Here is an 11,444-nt window from a genome sequence, read left to right as displayed (position 1 = left end):
AGTCTTGTTTGTGGAGCTCCCTGTAGGAGAGGGTCTGGGCCCATCCACTTCAAAGCCTAGGTAATATGGCATCGGGCCATGCCGATATTTAATGTCATCCAGGGGGAGCATCCAGTACTCATCAGGAATGTGACCCCTTGGCCAGGCAGGAGAGAAAAGTGAATTTGGAATGAAGATTAATGAAAAAATGTGACAGAGTGGATAAATCATTGCAACGGGGTGTGTTTGCTGAAACGGGCTCTCTTCCAGGCAGCCTCAGTGTGCAATAATAATGGTCCTTTCCAAGCATGAAACTGGGAGGATCATCCCTAAATCCACTTAAAATTTTAGCCAAAGACATTCCACTGTTACCAGAAGGGATGGCCTGGCCAGGAAAACAGTGGCTATTTGTTTATCAAGAAAAAGTAATATTTTTCTTCCAGCTCTTGTGGATACCCTGAATTGGACTACTAGATAGATATTTAATTTATTGTACTCAGTTGTCAGTTGATAGGATGCTTTATGCTCTCTTTTGACCCCAAAGGACAACCACAAATTGACACCTTCCCTCTTGGATTTAGAAATAACTCATGCTGTCCTTGATGCAAAGCTGTGGCTGCCCCACGTTGTGGCTTTGTCATGATGCCACAGTCCCACGGAAGCTAAAAAAGGAGAGAAATGGTTTTTATGCCCAAGGTGACGTTTCACCTTCAGGAGAAAGAGGTGAGCCTGGTTTTGGTGCGCACTGTGGGGACGGGGAGCAGGCCCAGCAAGCCTAGGCCGCCCACAGTACCAATCCCCCCCCCCCCCACCAGGGCATCCTGCCTGAGGTGAGTGTATATCTGCATGGCAACGTCCCCAAAATTGCATTGTTTTCACTTGCTAAGGAACCAGCAATGCTACAGGTACCGTAGTACCACAAAAAAAGCTCTGGAAAACACCCAGGTGCTCTGGGCACCTCCTGAGGACTTGGCCTCATCCAGGGCGGCTGTGTCCACTTTGTGGGCTTGACCTTTAAAACCCAAGGGTGCTGAAAACCTCCTTTCATTTTAGGGAAGGCATCTGCAGGAGTGGAAGGAAGTTGAGGCTTCAATGTGAGGCCCTTGGAGCATGAGGATGCTTGGGGACTCCCTGTGAAGTGTGCAGACCTGGTGCTGAGAGGAGTTTATTTTTTAAAGGGACATTTGAAATGGCTTGTCCCTCTCTGCAGAGAGCTTCCTCTGTGCTTCTGGAAGCTGTTGCCGCAATTAGATTTGAGCATGGCTCTCTTTGCTTCCAGAGTTTATTACTTTTAATTCAATATAAGTCTGCTTTCATTAGGTTTCTTGTATACTGGCTTCCAACAACAACGAAAGGAAAAAAGTCAAACCCAGAGCTCCTGCTCCTCTGCTGTGTCATAGCACCACGTTTATGACCTGGATGTAGGAGAAGAAATTCCTTCTTGTGTCTTCAGAGGCCTGGAGGAAAAGTAGAACCCATCCTGGCAGCCTTGTTTGGAGCTTTACAATATTGCATGGGAAGGGAGATGCTGCTTCCCTGGGCAAAGCACAGCTGATGGAAACCTCAGCTTCAATGCTTGCCAGGAGCTCCCTCCATGCCGGTGAGTGTTTCTTGGCAATTCCCCACCGCCATCCTGGGGGTGAGCAGTGGGGAGACATTGGGTGGAAGGGCCTGGGGGTGCCTCAGGATCATGCTGCCTTATAATGACACAGTGAATCACATTCCTGTACCTTAATCCATCTGGTTTTATTTTGCTGTTAAAAAAAGCTAAGGGCAGCTTCTGGTTGATACTGTTTAAGATGTATCTTTTTCTAGATCAAAGTGTCAGCTGGTTGGTGTGTAATGAAAGAGCTGGGTATAATTTATGATAGCACTGTGGTATAATTGTGTGCCAAAAGAAAAGAACAGAATAAAAACCCTAAAGCATAGTTCTGAATTTAAACAAAACACTGGATTTTCAGTGTGAAATACTGGCCTTTTTCACCAAAAATATTTTTCTGCAGAGGTTCTAATTAGAAATTGATGTGATATGATGAGAAAAACATCAGTGTTGATGAAAGCAGTTAGGTCAGCAATACTCTTAATTTCTTTATTAACCAGGCAGTAATTATTCAAAGTATAAAGCTTTTTCAGTGGCTGTTCAGGGTCAAGGTAGTGACTTTGCTAAAATGGGCACTGCTGATAATGATATTCACATAGGTTTGGCCTTAAGCAGGAATATGGGAGGCCATTTTTCAGGCTTGATTGCAGCTTCTGTCCAGGATGCTCACATGGTCACTGCTTAGTGAGAGACATGGAGAGTGTTTCTGGAACCTTAAAATTGATTTAAAGCTTTGGAAGTCTTTGGAAGTATGCGAAGAACATGCTGAAGCACTGGCCCCATCTTGCCCTATACAAACCTATTATGAGTAGCATGGCTGCTGCTTGAAAAATCCATTTACTTTTAAATATAAAATATATTTTAATGAAGTTCTCTTTCCTTATGGATTCAGCATGCTTAATGTATTTTTAATGTATTTTGACTGATTTCTGATTTTCTTCTGAGTTGCCTGGCCAAGTCCCAGTCATTAACACAGAGTTTTGCAACTAACATTTCCTAATACTACTGTGAGCTGACTGAGTTGAACCCTCAGCATAAATGCATCTAGGAGTTTTAAGCTGTGCATTGTTTTAAAAATGTATGTGTGATCACTGTTTTTCTCCTGGTTAGCAAAAAAGAATGCTGGCCAGAGGGTATTAACTGTTTTTAAAGAAAATATATTTAAGTGCAAATGCAAAGTAATGTAGATTGAAATCAAGAATTCCCATGGCTGCATTAAGACATGGTTAAAATTCAGGATTTAATATCCTTTATTTAAATCAATTCACCCGAGATGTAAAACCACAGGACAGCTAAGACAAGTGGTTTGAAGGCTGGCAAATCTGCGCTGACAGGGTCAGAGACAGCGATGGGAGGCAGAGGAAAAGAGGAATTTAAATTGTCTGGCCTGCATTAGGCAGCACTTTCACAGCATGAGCAGCTCAGCTGAAGCTGTTGTGATGGTGCTGAATGCACTGAATATGGCCCGAATGTGCTAACAGGATTGTGTGCAGATAATGCAAGGGGCCAGCATCAGTCTGGCTCTGGGGAAGTTGAATTTGTGGCTGTCTGGAAAAGGCACTGCCTTCATCTCATGCTCACCTTTTCTCTTCTGGGGCACCAGTGATGGCTGATAAAGCGAGGCTGGTCAATAGGCAGGGTTTCTGTGCTCACCTCCTCAGGTGTGCTGTGGAGACTGCTGGAGTCTGAGCATGGTGTTTTCTCCCTCCAAGTCCCGCTTCTAAGCTCTAGCTGTGTGGACTGAAGTTACCCTTTGAGACCCTCAAGGGCCCAGCGAGCTGGGGACACCTTTGTATGCTGCAGCAGTGTTTGTGTGGTTCTTGGTTGGCACTGGTCCCTGTTTCTTTCAAAAAAAAAAAAAAAAAAAAAAGGTTTTATGTTCACTGTTTTCTGGGATGTCTGCCCAAATTCAGCCACTGTTGGCTTCAGTTCAGGTCTGATCTTTTACTTGCCCTAGTAGCTGCTCTGAAAGCAGCATGGAGGCTCCAGTCTGTTTCTGACTAGGACGTGGTTAATGATTTATCAGTGGGTTTATCTCTGTGGCAAGCTGGGTTGTGGGCACGAAGATCCCTCTGCCAGAGAACTTGCTGCAGGGGTGAGCAGATACATAAAGTGCCCAGCTCTGAGGCAGCTCAGTCCTTTCATGAGGTGAGAGAAATAGCAGTTTCCCTCTCCATCTTTCTCAAGAGGAGTGCTCTGGGTGCCTTTCACTCAGCATGTTCCTTGTTCTGTGCCTTCTTCAGAGAGACCCCACAGATGCTCTGTGCTCTCCATGCATGAGATCCTGGCAAGCAGCACAAACCACAACTGACACAGTCTTTCAGTGTAGAAGCTGTTTATTGCATTAGGTAAATACATTTGCAGTAAATTTGCATTATTTCCTCTGAGTGCAATTGCTGGTAGTATGGCATAATGATTAAAAATAAAACTAGCAGAGGCACTTGTTACATGCAGCTGAAATTACTGCCAAGCCCAGTGATGCAGCCCCTGCTAACACAAAACTTCCTTCGGCCAGGAACACAGCTTTGCCAACCAGGCCCACAGGCTCAGCTTTGGCAGGAGCTGGAGTAACAAACATGTCTTGGGTGGGCAGGTCCCAACTCAAAGGCAAGCAGGATGAAACTTCTGCTTTTGCCATGATGTTCAGTATTGCTTTAAATTTGAGTGGTGAGATTGTGTTGGTAATCATTGGTGGAAGGCAGAAATTAGGATAGGGTTACGTTATCTTTATAAAAACAATCCTGTTGGTGTTTAGATAGTCATGAACAGGACTTGATAGGTGATATCAGAAAGATAAGTGCCTTTTTAGAAAATTGAGCTACCCAGGGGGATCCTTCCTCTAAAATATTTTTTTTGGGGGGGAAAAAAAGAAATTGGTTTGCATTAGCTGGAAATAGAAATAATGGCAAATACTTCTGTGAAGCTAACTTGTTAATTTGCCTCCCCAGCATTTGTCATGGTTTGTTCTCATACAGACTTTGTTCCTACGAGGGCTGTGCGTTACTGTCCCTGTCCAGCTAAGGACATAGCGTGTGGCTGATCCTTGTCCCTGGGGAGTCAGGCGGCCAGCTCAGGGGCTTCAACTTAAGCCTGTGCGTAAGCCCTTAGCTGAACAGGGGCTTATTGGTGATGCACAGTAAAGCCAAAGCATGTGGATACTCCTCAAGTAGCCAGGTAACCTGAAAAAATGGAAGTGTCTCTAGCCTGGAAACAGGTTTATTTTATTTGTTTTGTTTATTCTGTACCCCCACTGGCATCAAATTTGGGATAGTGACAAAAAATGGATTCTAAACTTTAGCCCAGAGGACAGAAACAATCTCCTTTGAGCTAGGGCATCAGTTCCTATCCTATAGATAGGCACACTCATGAATAAGAGGTGACCATATTTTCTCAAATTATGGTGAACGTTAGCATTCACACTTGTGAAAATATTCAATTACTGGTGGTTAATTGGCTATCAGAAACTGAGGCTGAATAACAGCCTGATGAGCAAACTGCAGGGGGTAACTGAAGCAGCGGAGGTCTCTTGTTAGAGAATAGCAGGATAAAAGCTGATCCTCAAATCTCCTGCCTCCTGAATGGGATCTCCTAGAACAGAGATGACCAGAAATTGTGTGACTGAGCCTAGTGCGGAAGGTGCATGCAAAATTTTTCATGTACCTCACCACCTGCTGTTCTTTAATCATTGCTGAGCACCTTTCCTCCAGTGTCCTCAGAAATCATTGGAATAGGCAATAAAGCCAGGTGCCATTGGCATGACCAGGGATATTCCAGTCTCAATGAGAGTGAATGGAGGGCTGGACAAGTTCTATGCCTGGGGAGAACTTCGCTATACTGAGATTTGGACCTTCTCCCCCTTTAGTTTCACAAGGAAGACCTGTAAATCAATACCTTATGTTCATGTCCAAGGCTGTCCAAGTGCTTTTTATGGTGGCACGATACAAAAATGAGACAAGTTACTGTTATTGTACCAATTTTACAAGTGAGTAGACTGAGGCACAGAGAAACTTGACTTTTATGGTGGTCAAACAAATCTGTCAGAGCTGAGAGCAGTAACCTATGAAGTTTGCATCCTAATCCTTTGCTCCAACCTTTGTTTCTGCCTTTCTCAACCACTGTACCTTGTCTTATGGCAAGAATCTAGAAGTCATTTAGAACGGAAGAAGTGAAATGCCCTTCTTACAAACTTGTGCTTTCAGGTCTTGTCTACGCATGATACTTGTAGTTGTTGTACCTATTCCTTATTGCTTCAGCAGCTATTTACAATCTATTAGGCCCAACATGTACTCAGTAAAAAGGTGGCTGTTGTCAAACCTTAGAACTTGAGGAATATCAGACACAGGAATCCCTCAAACACCACTCTTCAAAAGGTAAATAATAAATTTCGAAAGCTCCCTTGTATGTTTATGCCTTCTTTCATAATGGCTTTCTTAATGAAGTGAGAGAAGGAAATGTACAGATAATCAACCTACAAATTTGTGGAAAAAATCTTCTTTTAAAGGTGCTGAAGTTGTTCGAGGTAGAATGCATATTATTGTATGCTACTGTACCTGTTATGCTAAAGAATCTGACAAAGCTAGGAGCCATGTCTTTGCTTATTGTCTTTAATCTGTGTGTGATCCCACTGAATTGTGCCCGAAAGGAAAGACCAATGAAGTATCATGTGGAATTTCTCTTTGAAAATCATGGCACGCTCTATGTAGTTGAAGCCAGTGGTGTCCAAGTTCTGCTCAATGAATTTCTAATGTCTATCAAGATCATTGCAAATGGTCTAGTACTTCTGGTTAATCCACAGACCTATGGCAGGTGACAAAATATCTAGTGTTTTCCAGGAGTAGGGTAGAGCAAGGGGAGGCTGCAGGGTCAACCATACTCCATGACCTCTTAGGAACTGTAGCTTGAGTACTTCTGTACTCTGATCACTGGAAACGTGACTGCTTGTATGGGGTGTATGCCAACAACCAAGTTATCTGAGAATAAATCTGATCATAGCACCCTCCTTAGCCATGGTGTTTTAGTGCTTCTACTCTGGGATACAAAAACTGTCCCTTTTTCGAAACAAATATAATGACTTGGGAAGTTATTTGAAGCAAACATTCAGGGAAGATAAAATATTCTCGTTGCTTTTCCAAATTCTGTTTTCTGAACAAAGCCCTGGATTTGTGGGAGATATTGAGGGCAAACTGTGCTACAGCAGAAGTCTGGAGAGTCTTGTGCTACTTGAGTTACTATAATCACTGTTTTCATTAAAATGTGTTGCTGCATAGTATTAACTGTGCTGTGAGAATGGCTTGCCAATATCCTGATCTGTTGAGCAAGAATCATCTGATCTACGTGCTCTTAAAGATATTGCAGTTGCCCTGCATGTCTGAAAATGGCTATTTGTGCTTGCCTTCCAGGTAGGGAAAGGCCTCCTGGATTGCAGCATTTTATGGCTCAGTCTAGTGAAGTCCTTTCAGTCATCGAGATGCTGCTCCTCCCAGGTAGACGTAGGGATGGCGCTGTACGGGTCCATGATGACTTTTGCACAGCGAATGATCATCACAATCAAGAAAAGGCAGAGGAAGACGAAACATGCTAGTGTCAGTCCCTTGTCCACATCAACGTACACGGGTTCTGGGGTTGGTCCTTCCATTGCTTTTGCCGCTCCTCATCTGGGTTTATATTTGCTGCTAACATCATCGACCACCTGCAAAACAAACAGCGTTAGACACTGGTGAGTGCTGCCCTGAGCGTGGGGAACCTTGGGTACAACTGGAAACAATATCTGGAATATCTGTGTGTTCTTGGAGGGAAACAAACCTGCTGGGGATGTCATGCCTTGGCTAGCATAGCTGTGAGCAGGAGAACCCTAATCTCCATCTTCATTTAGCCCATGAATGTTTCTTGCTAAGACGCTAGACAATAGAAACAGGTGTTAAAAGAAAAAGGAACAGTGGTGAATGAACACTATCCACTTGAAATATCATCTCTTAAGAGGTCCAGACACTGTTCTCATCTCAGTTATTTCCTAGTCGTAAAAATATTTCCTCTCCTCTGTTAATGTGGAAGACCAGACAAATGGCAGAACAGACTGTTTCTATCCCAATTTTTCCCTCTGTCCAAACACTTCCTGTCTCTCACTGGCACAAAGCAAAGTGAAAATTATGCATACTTACTTTCCATAATGTTTAATCTCTGCTACTCATAGGTTCTTTAGGCAATCCATTACTTTTAGGAGCAATATCCTTTTAAGAGTGTGTTTTATCACCCAGAGAGCTATGGGTGATTATGTGATTCCTACATGGGTTATTTTATTTAATGCAGATGTGTGCATTGCTGAAGGTCTCTTCTGACCTCATCTGAATCCATAAGCAGAATCGATTCAGCAGAGGCACCTTTCTGCAGGGATGCTGCTGGGTAGTGTGTGAGCTGGTACCCCAGATTGCTTCAGTATCATGATGATGGGGAGAGGAATTGAGCTGACTCACAGAATAAGTCACTGCCCAGGGATGGGGAAACTCTTCCTGACATCCACCCCTGGTCAAGGTGGGGGGTAGAATTGTTGAGGGTTTCTACTGTAAAAGAGTAAGAACATGGAATGCCTCTTTAAAATAAACCACCATGTCTGTCGCATCAAAGCAAATAACCAATCTGAGAACTGATCCCTGTTTAATTTAGAGAAGAGAGATGGGAAGAGAAGATATTAAACGACACGGGGAATTGGGTGGAACTTGGGTATCAGATGGTGTAGTTGCTCTCTAGAACTGCATTAATGCAGTGAGGAAATCCCAGGCACAGGCTTGGTCTACACAGCCAAGTTTTCCCAGCTCCATTTCCAGGGATGTGATGCTGCTGGCAGGGCTGTTTCAGTAGCAACTCACATCTGGCTGTAGCACTGTGTTCTTGTACCATCTTGCTGTGCCAGCTGTGGGTGTCCCAGCAGCTACCGAACTCTTATGCCCTGAGAATTTTTCCCAGGGTGAACTGAGGACCTTCTGTTTAAAAAAAAAAAAAATAAAAATCACAGACTTGCTCTCATAATTTACTTCTTTTCAAGTTGTTTTCCAGTCTCGCCAGCTCCTACAAACAAGTATAATTCAGCTGGGCTCTCTAGTCTATTTTAAGCACAAGGATAGCAGATTTCTATTTCCTGAAAGCACAGAAATTACTGCAACAGCCAGTCCTGCAGCAGGGAGTTGAAAGATGCTGATGAGACAAAAGTGCATGAAACCAAGCAGATATTTTTGTGCATTTACTGATCTGATCCTTAGGACAAACCAAGTTTAGGCTTACAAAGTTTCTGGGGAGTGGGCTAAGATTTGTGATGCTCACCTGGCCTGACTAGAGGTCTTTAATAACAGAGAGGACTCTTACTGGTGTTGCTGGCATGAGTAGCCATAGGAGAAGATCCTGCTGCTGCTCCAGAAGACCCTGGAAGCCAAATTGGGTTGAAATCTATTGCAGGAGTCACCACCATTGGATATGAGTAGTTATTGTGATTCTGGGCTGTGTTTGAGGAAGAGTGGATTCAAGGAATGGATAAAAACTTCACAGATTTTCATTGAGGTTTGGGGGCTTCGAGGAATTTTGGTCACTGGTTGGTTGGGAGACTTCATAGTTTCCAGCAGAGTCTCCAGTGCTGAGAAAATAGCACTGATAATGAGAAAACAATTCTGCAGAGTCTTTTAGACCTATTTTGCTAACCAAGAGACCTTACATTATAACTTAAAACTTAATTAGTTAATTAGTAAAAGTAAAGACTTTGTCAGCAAGGCTGAGTATTAAGTGTGGACACTTTCTTGTGGAGCAGAAGAAAAAAATTGTTAAACTACTAATGCAGTCTTGTCCTTTTCAGTACTCTTGTGAAGGTCCCACAGGAATGGATCTGATTCTTCCCTCTGACTTTCTGCCTGTTGTACCACGTGCTGTTATTTCACACTAAGTTAACTCAGAACTACCTGGAAATTTCCATCAGTAATAATCTTTGAAAAGTTGCATTTTCAATTAAATGTACCTTAAAAAAAATTACTTGGTGTTCTGAGCTCTCATTGGGAGATCCAACCCTCTGAATATCTTTTCAAAGGGCATCACAGTCTCATGGGAGATGTGGTTAAAGTGCTTCTTTCCTCATAGGACTGTCTGGATGTTTCCTATGAAACACCTGAGCTACCATGCAGCCCCCTCTTCTACTGAAAGGAAAGGACATGCCAGGCAAAAAGCTTTAACTAGAGATCAGAGTGAAAGCATATGGCATCTGATCTGTAGTTTACGCATGAAATTAGTGACAGCTTGAGTCTGATTTTTTTCAGGCTTAAGCTAATATATTTTGTCAATGTCAACATTTTCAGTGTTGTAAACTTGTGGTTAGACAAATTGTATGTCTTTCTGTTCTCCCCGTAAACGTAAGGCTTCTATGATGTGGCTATTATTCTGCATTAAGTCAATAGAGATGGAAAACGTATTTCTTGGGGCTGGCCAGAAGGGCCTGGCTTTGGGTCGATCTCACTCACAGCTTGGCTGCTCACCCGGATCTGTCCGTGCAGCAGCGCTGTGGGAGGGGAGGGCTTCCCCTGCAGACCCAGCCTGTCAGAGCAGTGCCAGTGTAATGCCCGTGCTCGAGTCGCATGGCAGATCAGTTGTCAGAAGGCATTTGGTGGTGTTCTGCACTGTTAGTTACTGCAATCCCATTTCAGCATGCTTGGCAGTGTAGGGACAGCCATTAGCACTGAGCAGGTCTAGGTACTGGCATGAGGTTGTGTCTGGGACAGTTTGCTGTTTCCAAATTCATTTATTGCTGCTGGAACATACTGCTGCTCTAGATCAGGCCTCTGGGGATCGGACCAGCGAGAGAGGGACACCTACAAAGCAGTTATTTGCTCAGATGTCTTCACATCTTCACCAGGAATGGTTATCTTGAAACTGAGTCAGGCCCTGCCTGTACATCCCATTAGTGCTCTCAGCCACAGGGGATGTGCTGGGTGCATTAGCAGACCAGTTTTGCACGTGAAATCCATCAGGCCAGCATCGTTCTACTGAAAACAGTTCTTGCTCCTGCTGCAGACTAGTAGGCTGGATGCTTTGCTCTTATAACTACTGGTGATGCTGACAGCATACGTGTGGGGAGGGGAAAAGAAAAAAGATTAGCAGAAACAATTATTAATGTTCACACTTGACTGATCAAGTTTTCTCTGAAGAGCTGAATTTTAGAAAATGACTTTTTTCCAGGTTGTGAGTACCCAGCTGTAGAATAATATTTTTAATTTCTTCAGATTTGTTGAAAACCATTTGGTTTAATAAAAGCCATCAGATGAAGAGCAACCCCAGACTCAAATTTATTAAGCAGGTTAGCAGTCTTTCAAGTGTCTGCACCTCTGCAGATCCCAAGGTGTTTTGATATAATCTCTCTAAGAATAGATGGGCATCACAGATAACCACTTACAGAACTACTTTCTTGCATCTAGACAAGACCACCTATAAACTCTGGTGGCCTGATCCCAGCCCAAAGCCTTTGTTTGCAGTGACTCATGTAAGAAATTTCTGTCCCTGCAGCACCCCAGGGATGGAGATGTGCCAGCTTGTTGCAGTGGTCAGGGTAATTCAGTACCAAAAATGCCTGTGTGCACCTGGCTCCATGTGGATTTCCTGGCCAGGACCAGGCACCTTTGTATCTCTTCAGAGGGGTTGGCATCATCTGGTGTGGTGGCTCTCGCTCCCCCTGCCTCTTGTCTGACCACTGCTGCAGTCAGGAAATTCTGTGGTCCATGAGTTGTGTGGCATAACAGGCAGGGACTGTGGCCTGGGGATGAAGAACTCATGCAACTCAATGGAGAATCTGTCCCAAGCATTTGGTCTTCACCTTTGTTTCCTAGCACTTTTTGCATGG

General features: G+C 43.7%; 1 protein-coding gene across 1 annotated transcript; it reads right to left on the bottom strand.

The window, feature by feature from the left end:
- Nucleotides 1–7,034: 7,034 nt before the first annotated feature.
- CTXND1 (cortexin domain containing 1) lies at nt 7,035–7,214 on the bottom strand. Its single transcript, XM_032194617.1, has one exon. The coding sequence runs from the start codon at nt 7,212–7,214 to the stop codon at nt 7,035–7,037; it is 180 nt and encodes a 59-aa protein (XP_032050508.1).
- Nucleotides 7,215–11,444: the final 4,230 nt, after the last annotated feature.

Source organism: Aythya fuligula, chromosome 11, assembly GCF_009819795.1.
Source record: "Aythya fuligula isolate bAytFul2 chromosome 11, bAytFul2.pri, whole genome shotgun sequence".
Lineage (NCBI taxonomy): Eukaryota > Metazoa > Chordata > Aves > Anseriformes > Anatidae > Aythya > Aythya fuligula.
The sequence above is the reverse complement of the archived record's forward strand: the minus strand, read 5'-3'. Positions and strand labels throughout refer to the sequence as shown.

Coding starts and splice junctions, on each gene's coding strand:
- CTXND1 (XM_032194617.1), bottom strand. CDS start 7,214: ATGGAAGGACCAACCCCAGAACCCGTGTACGTTGATGTGGACAAGGGA.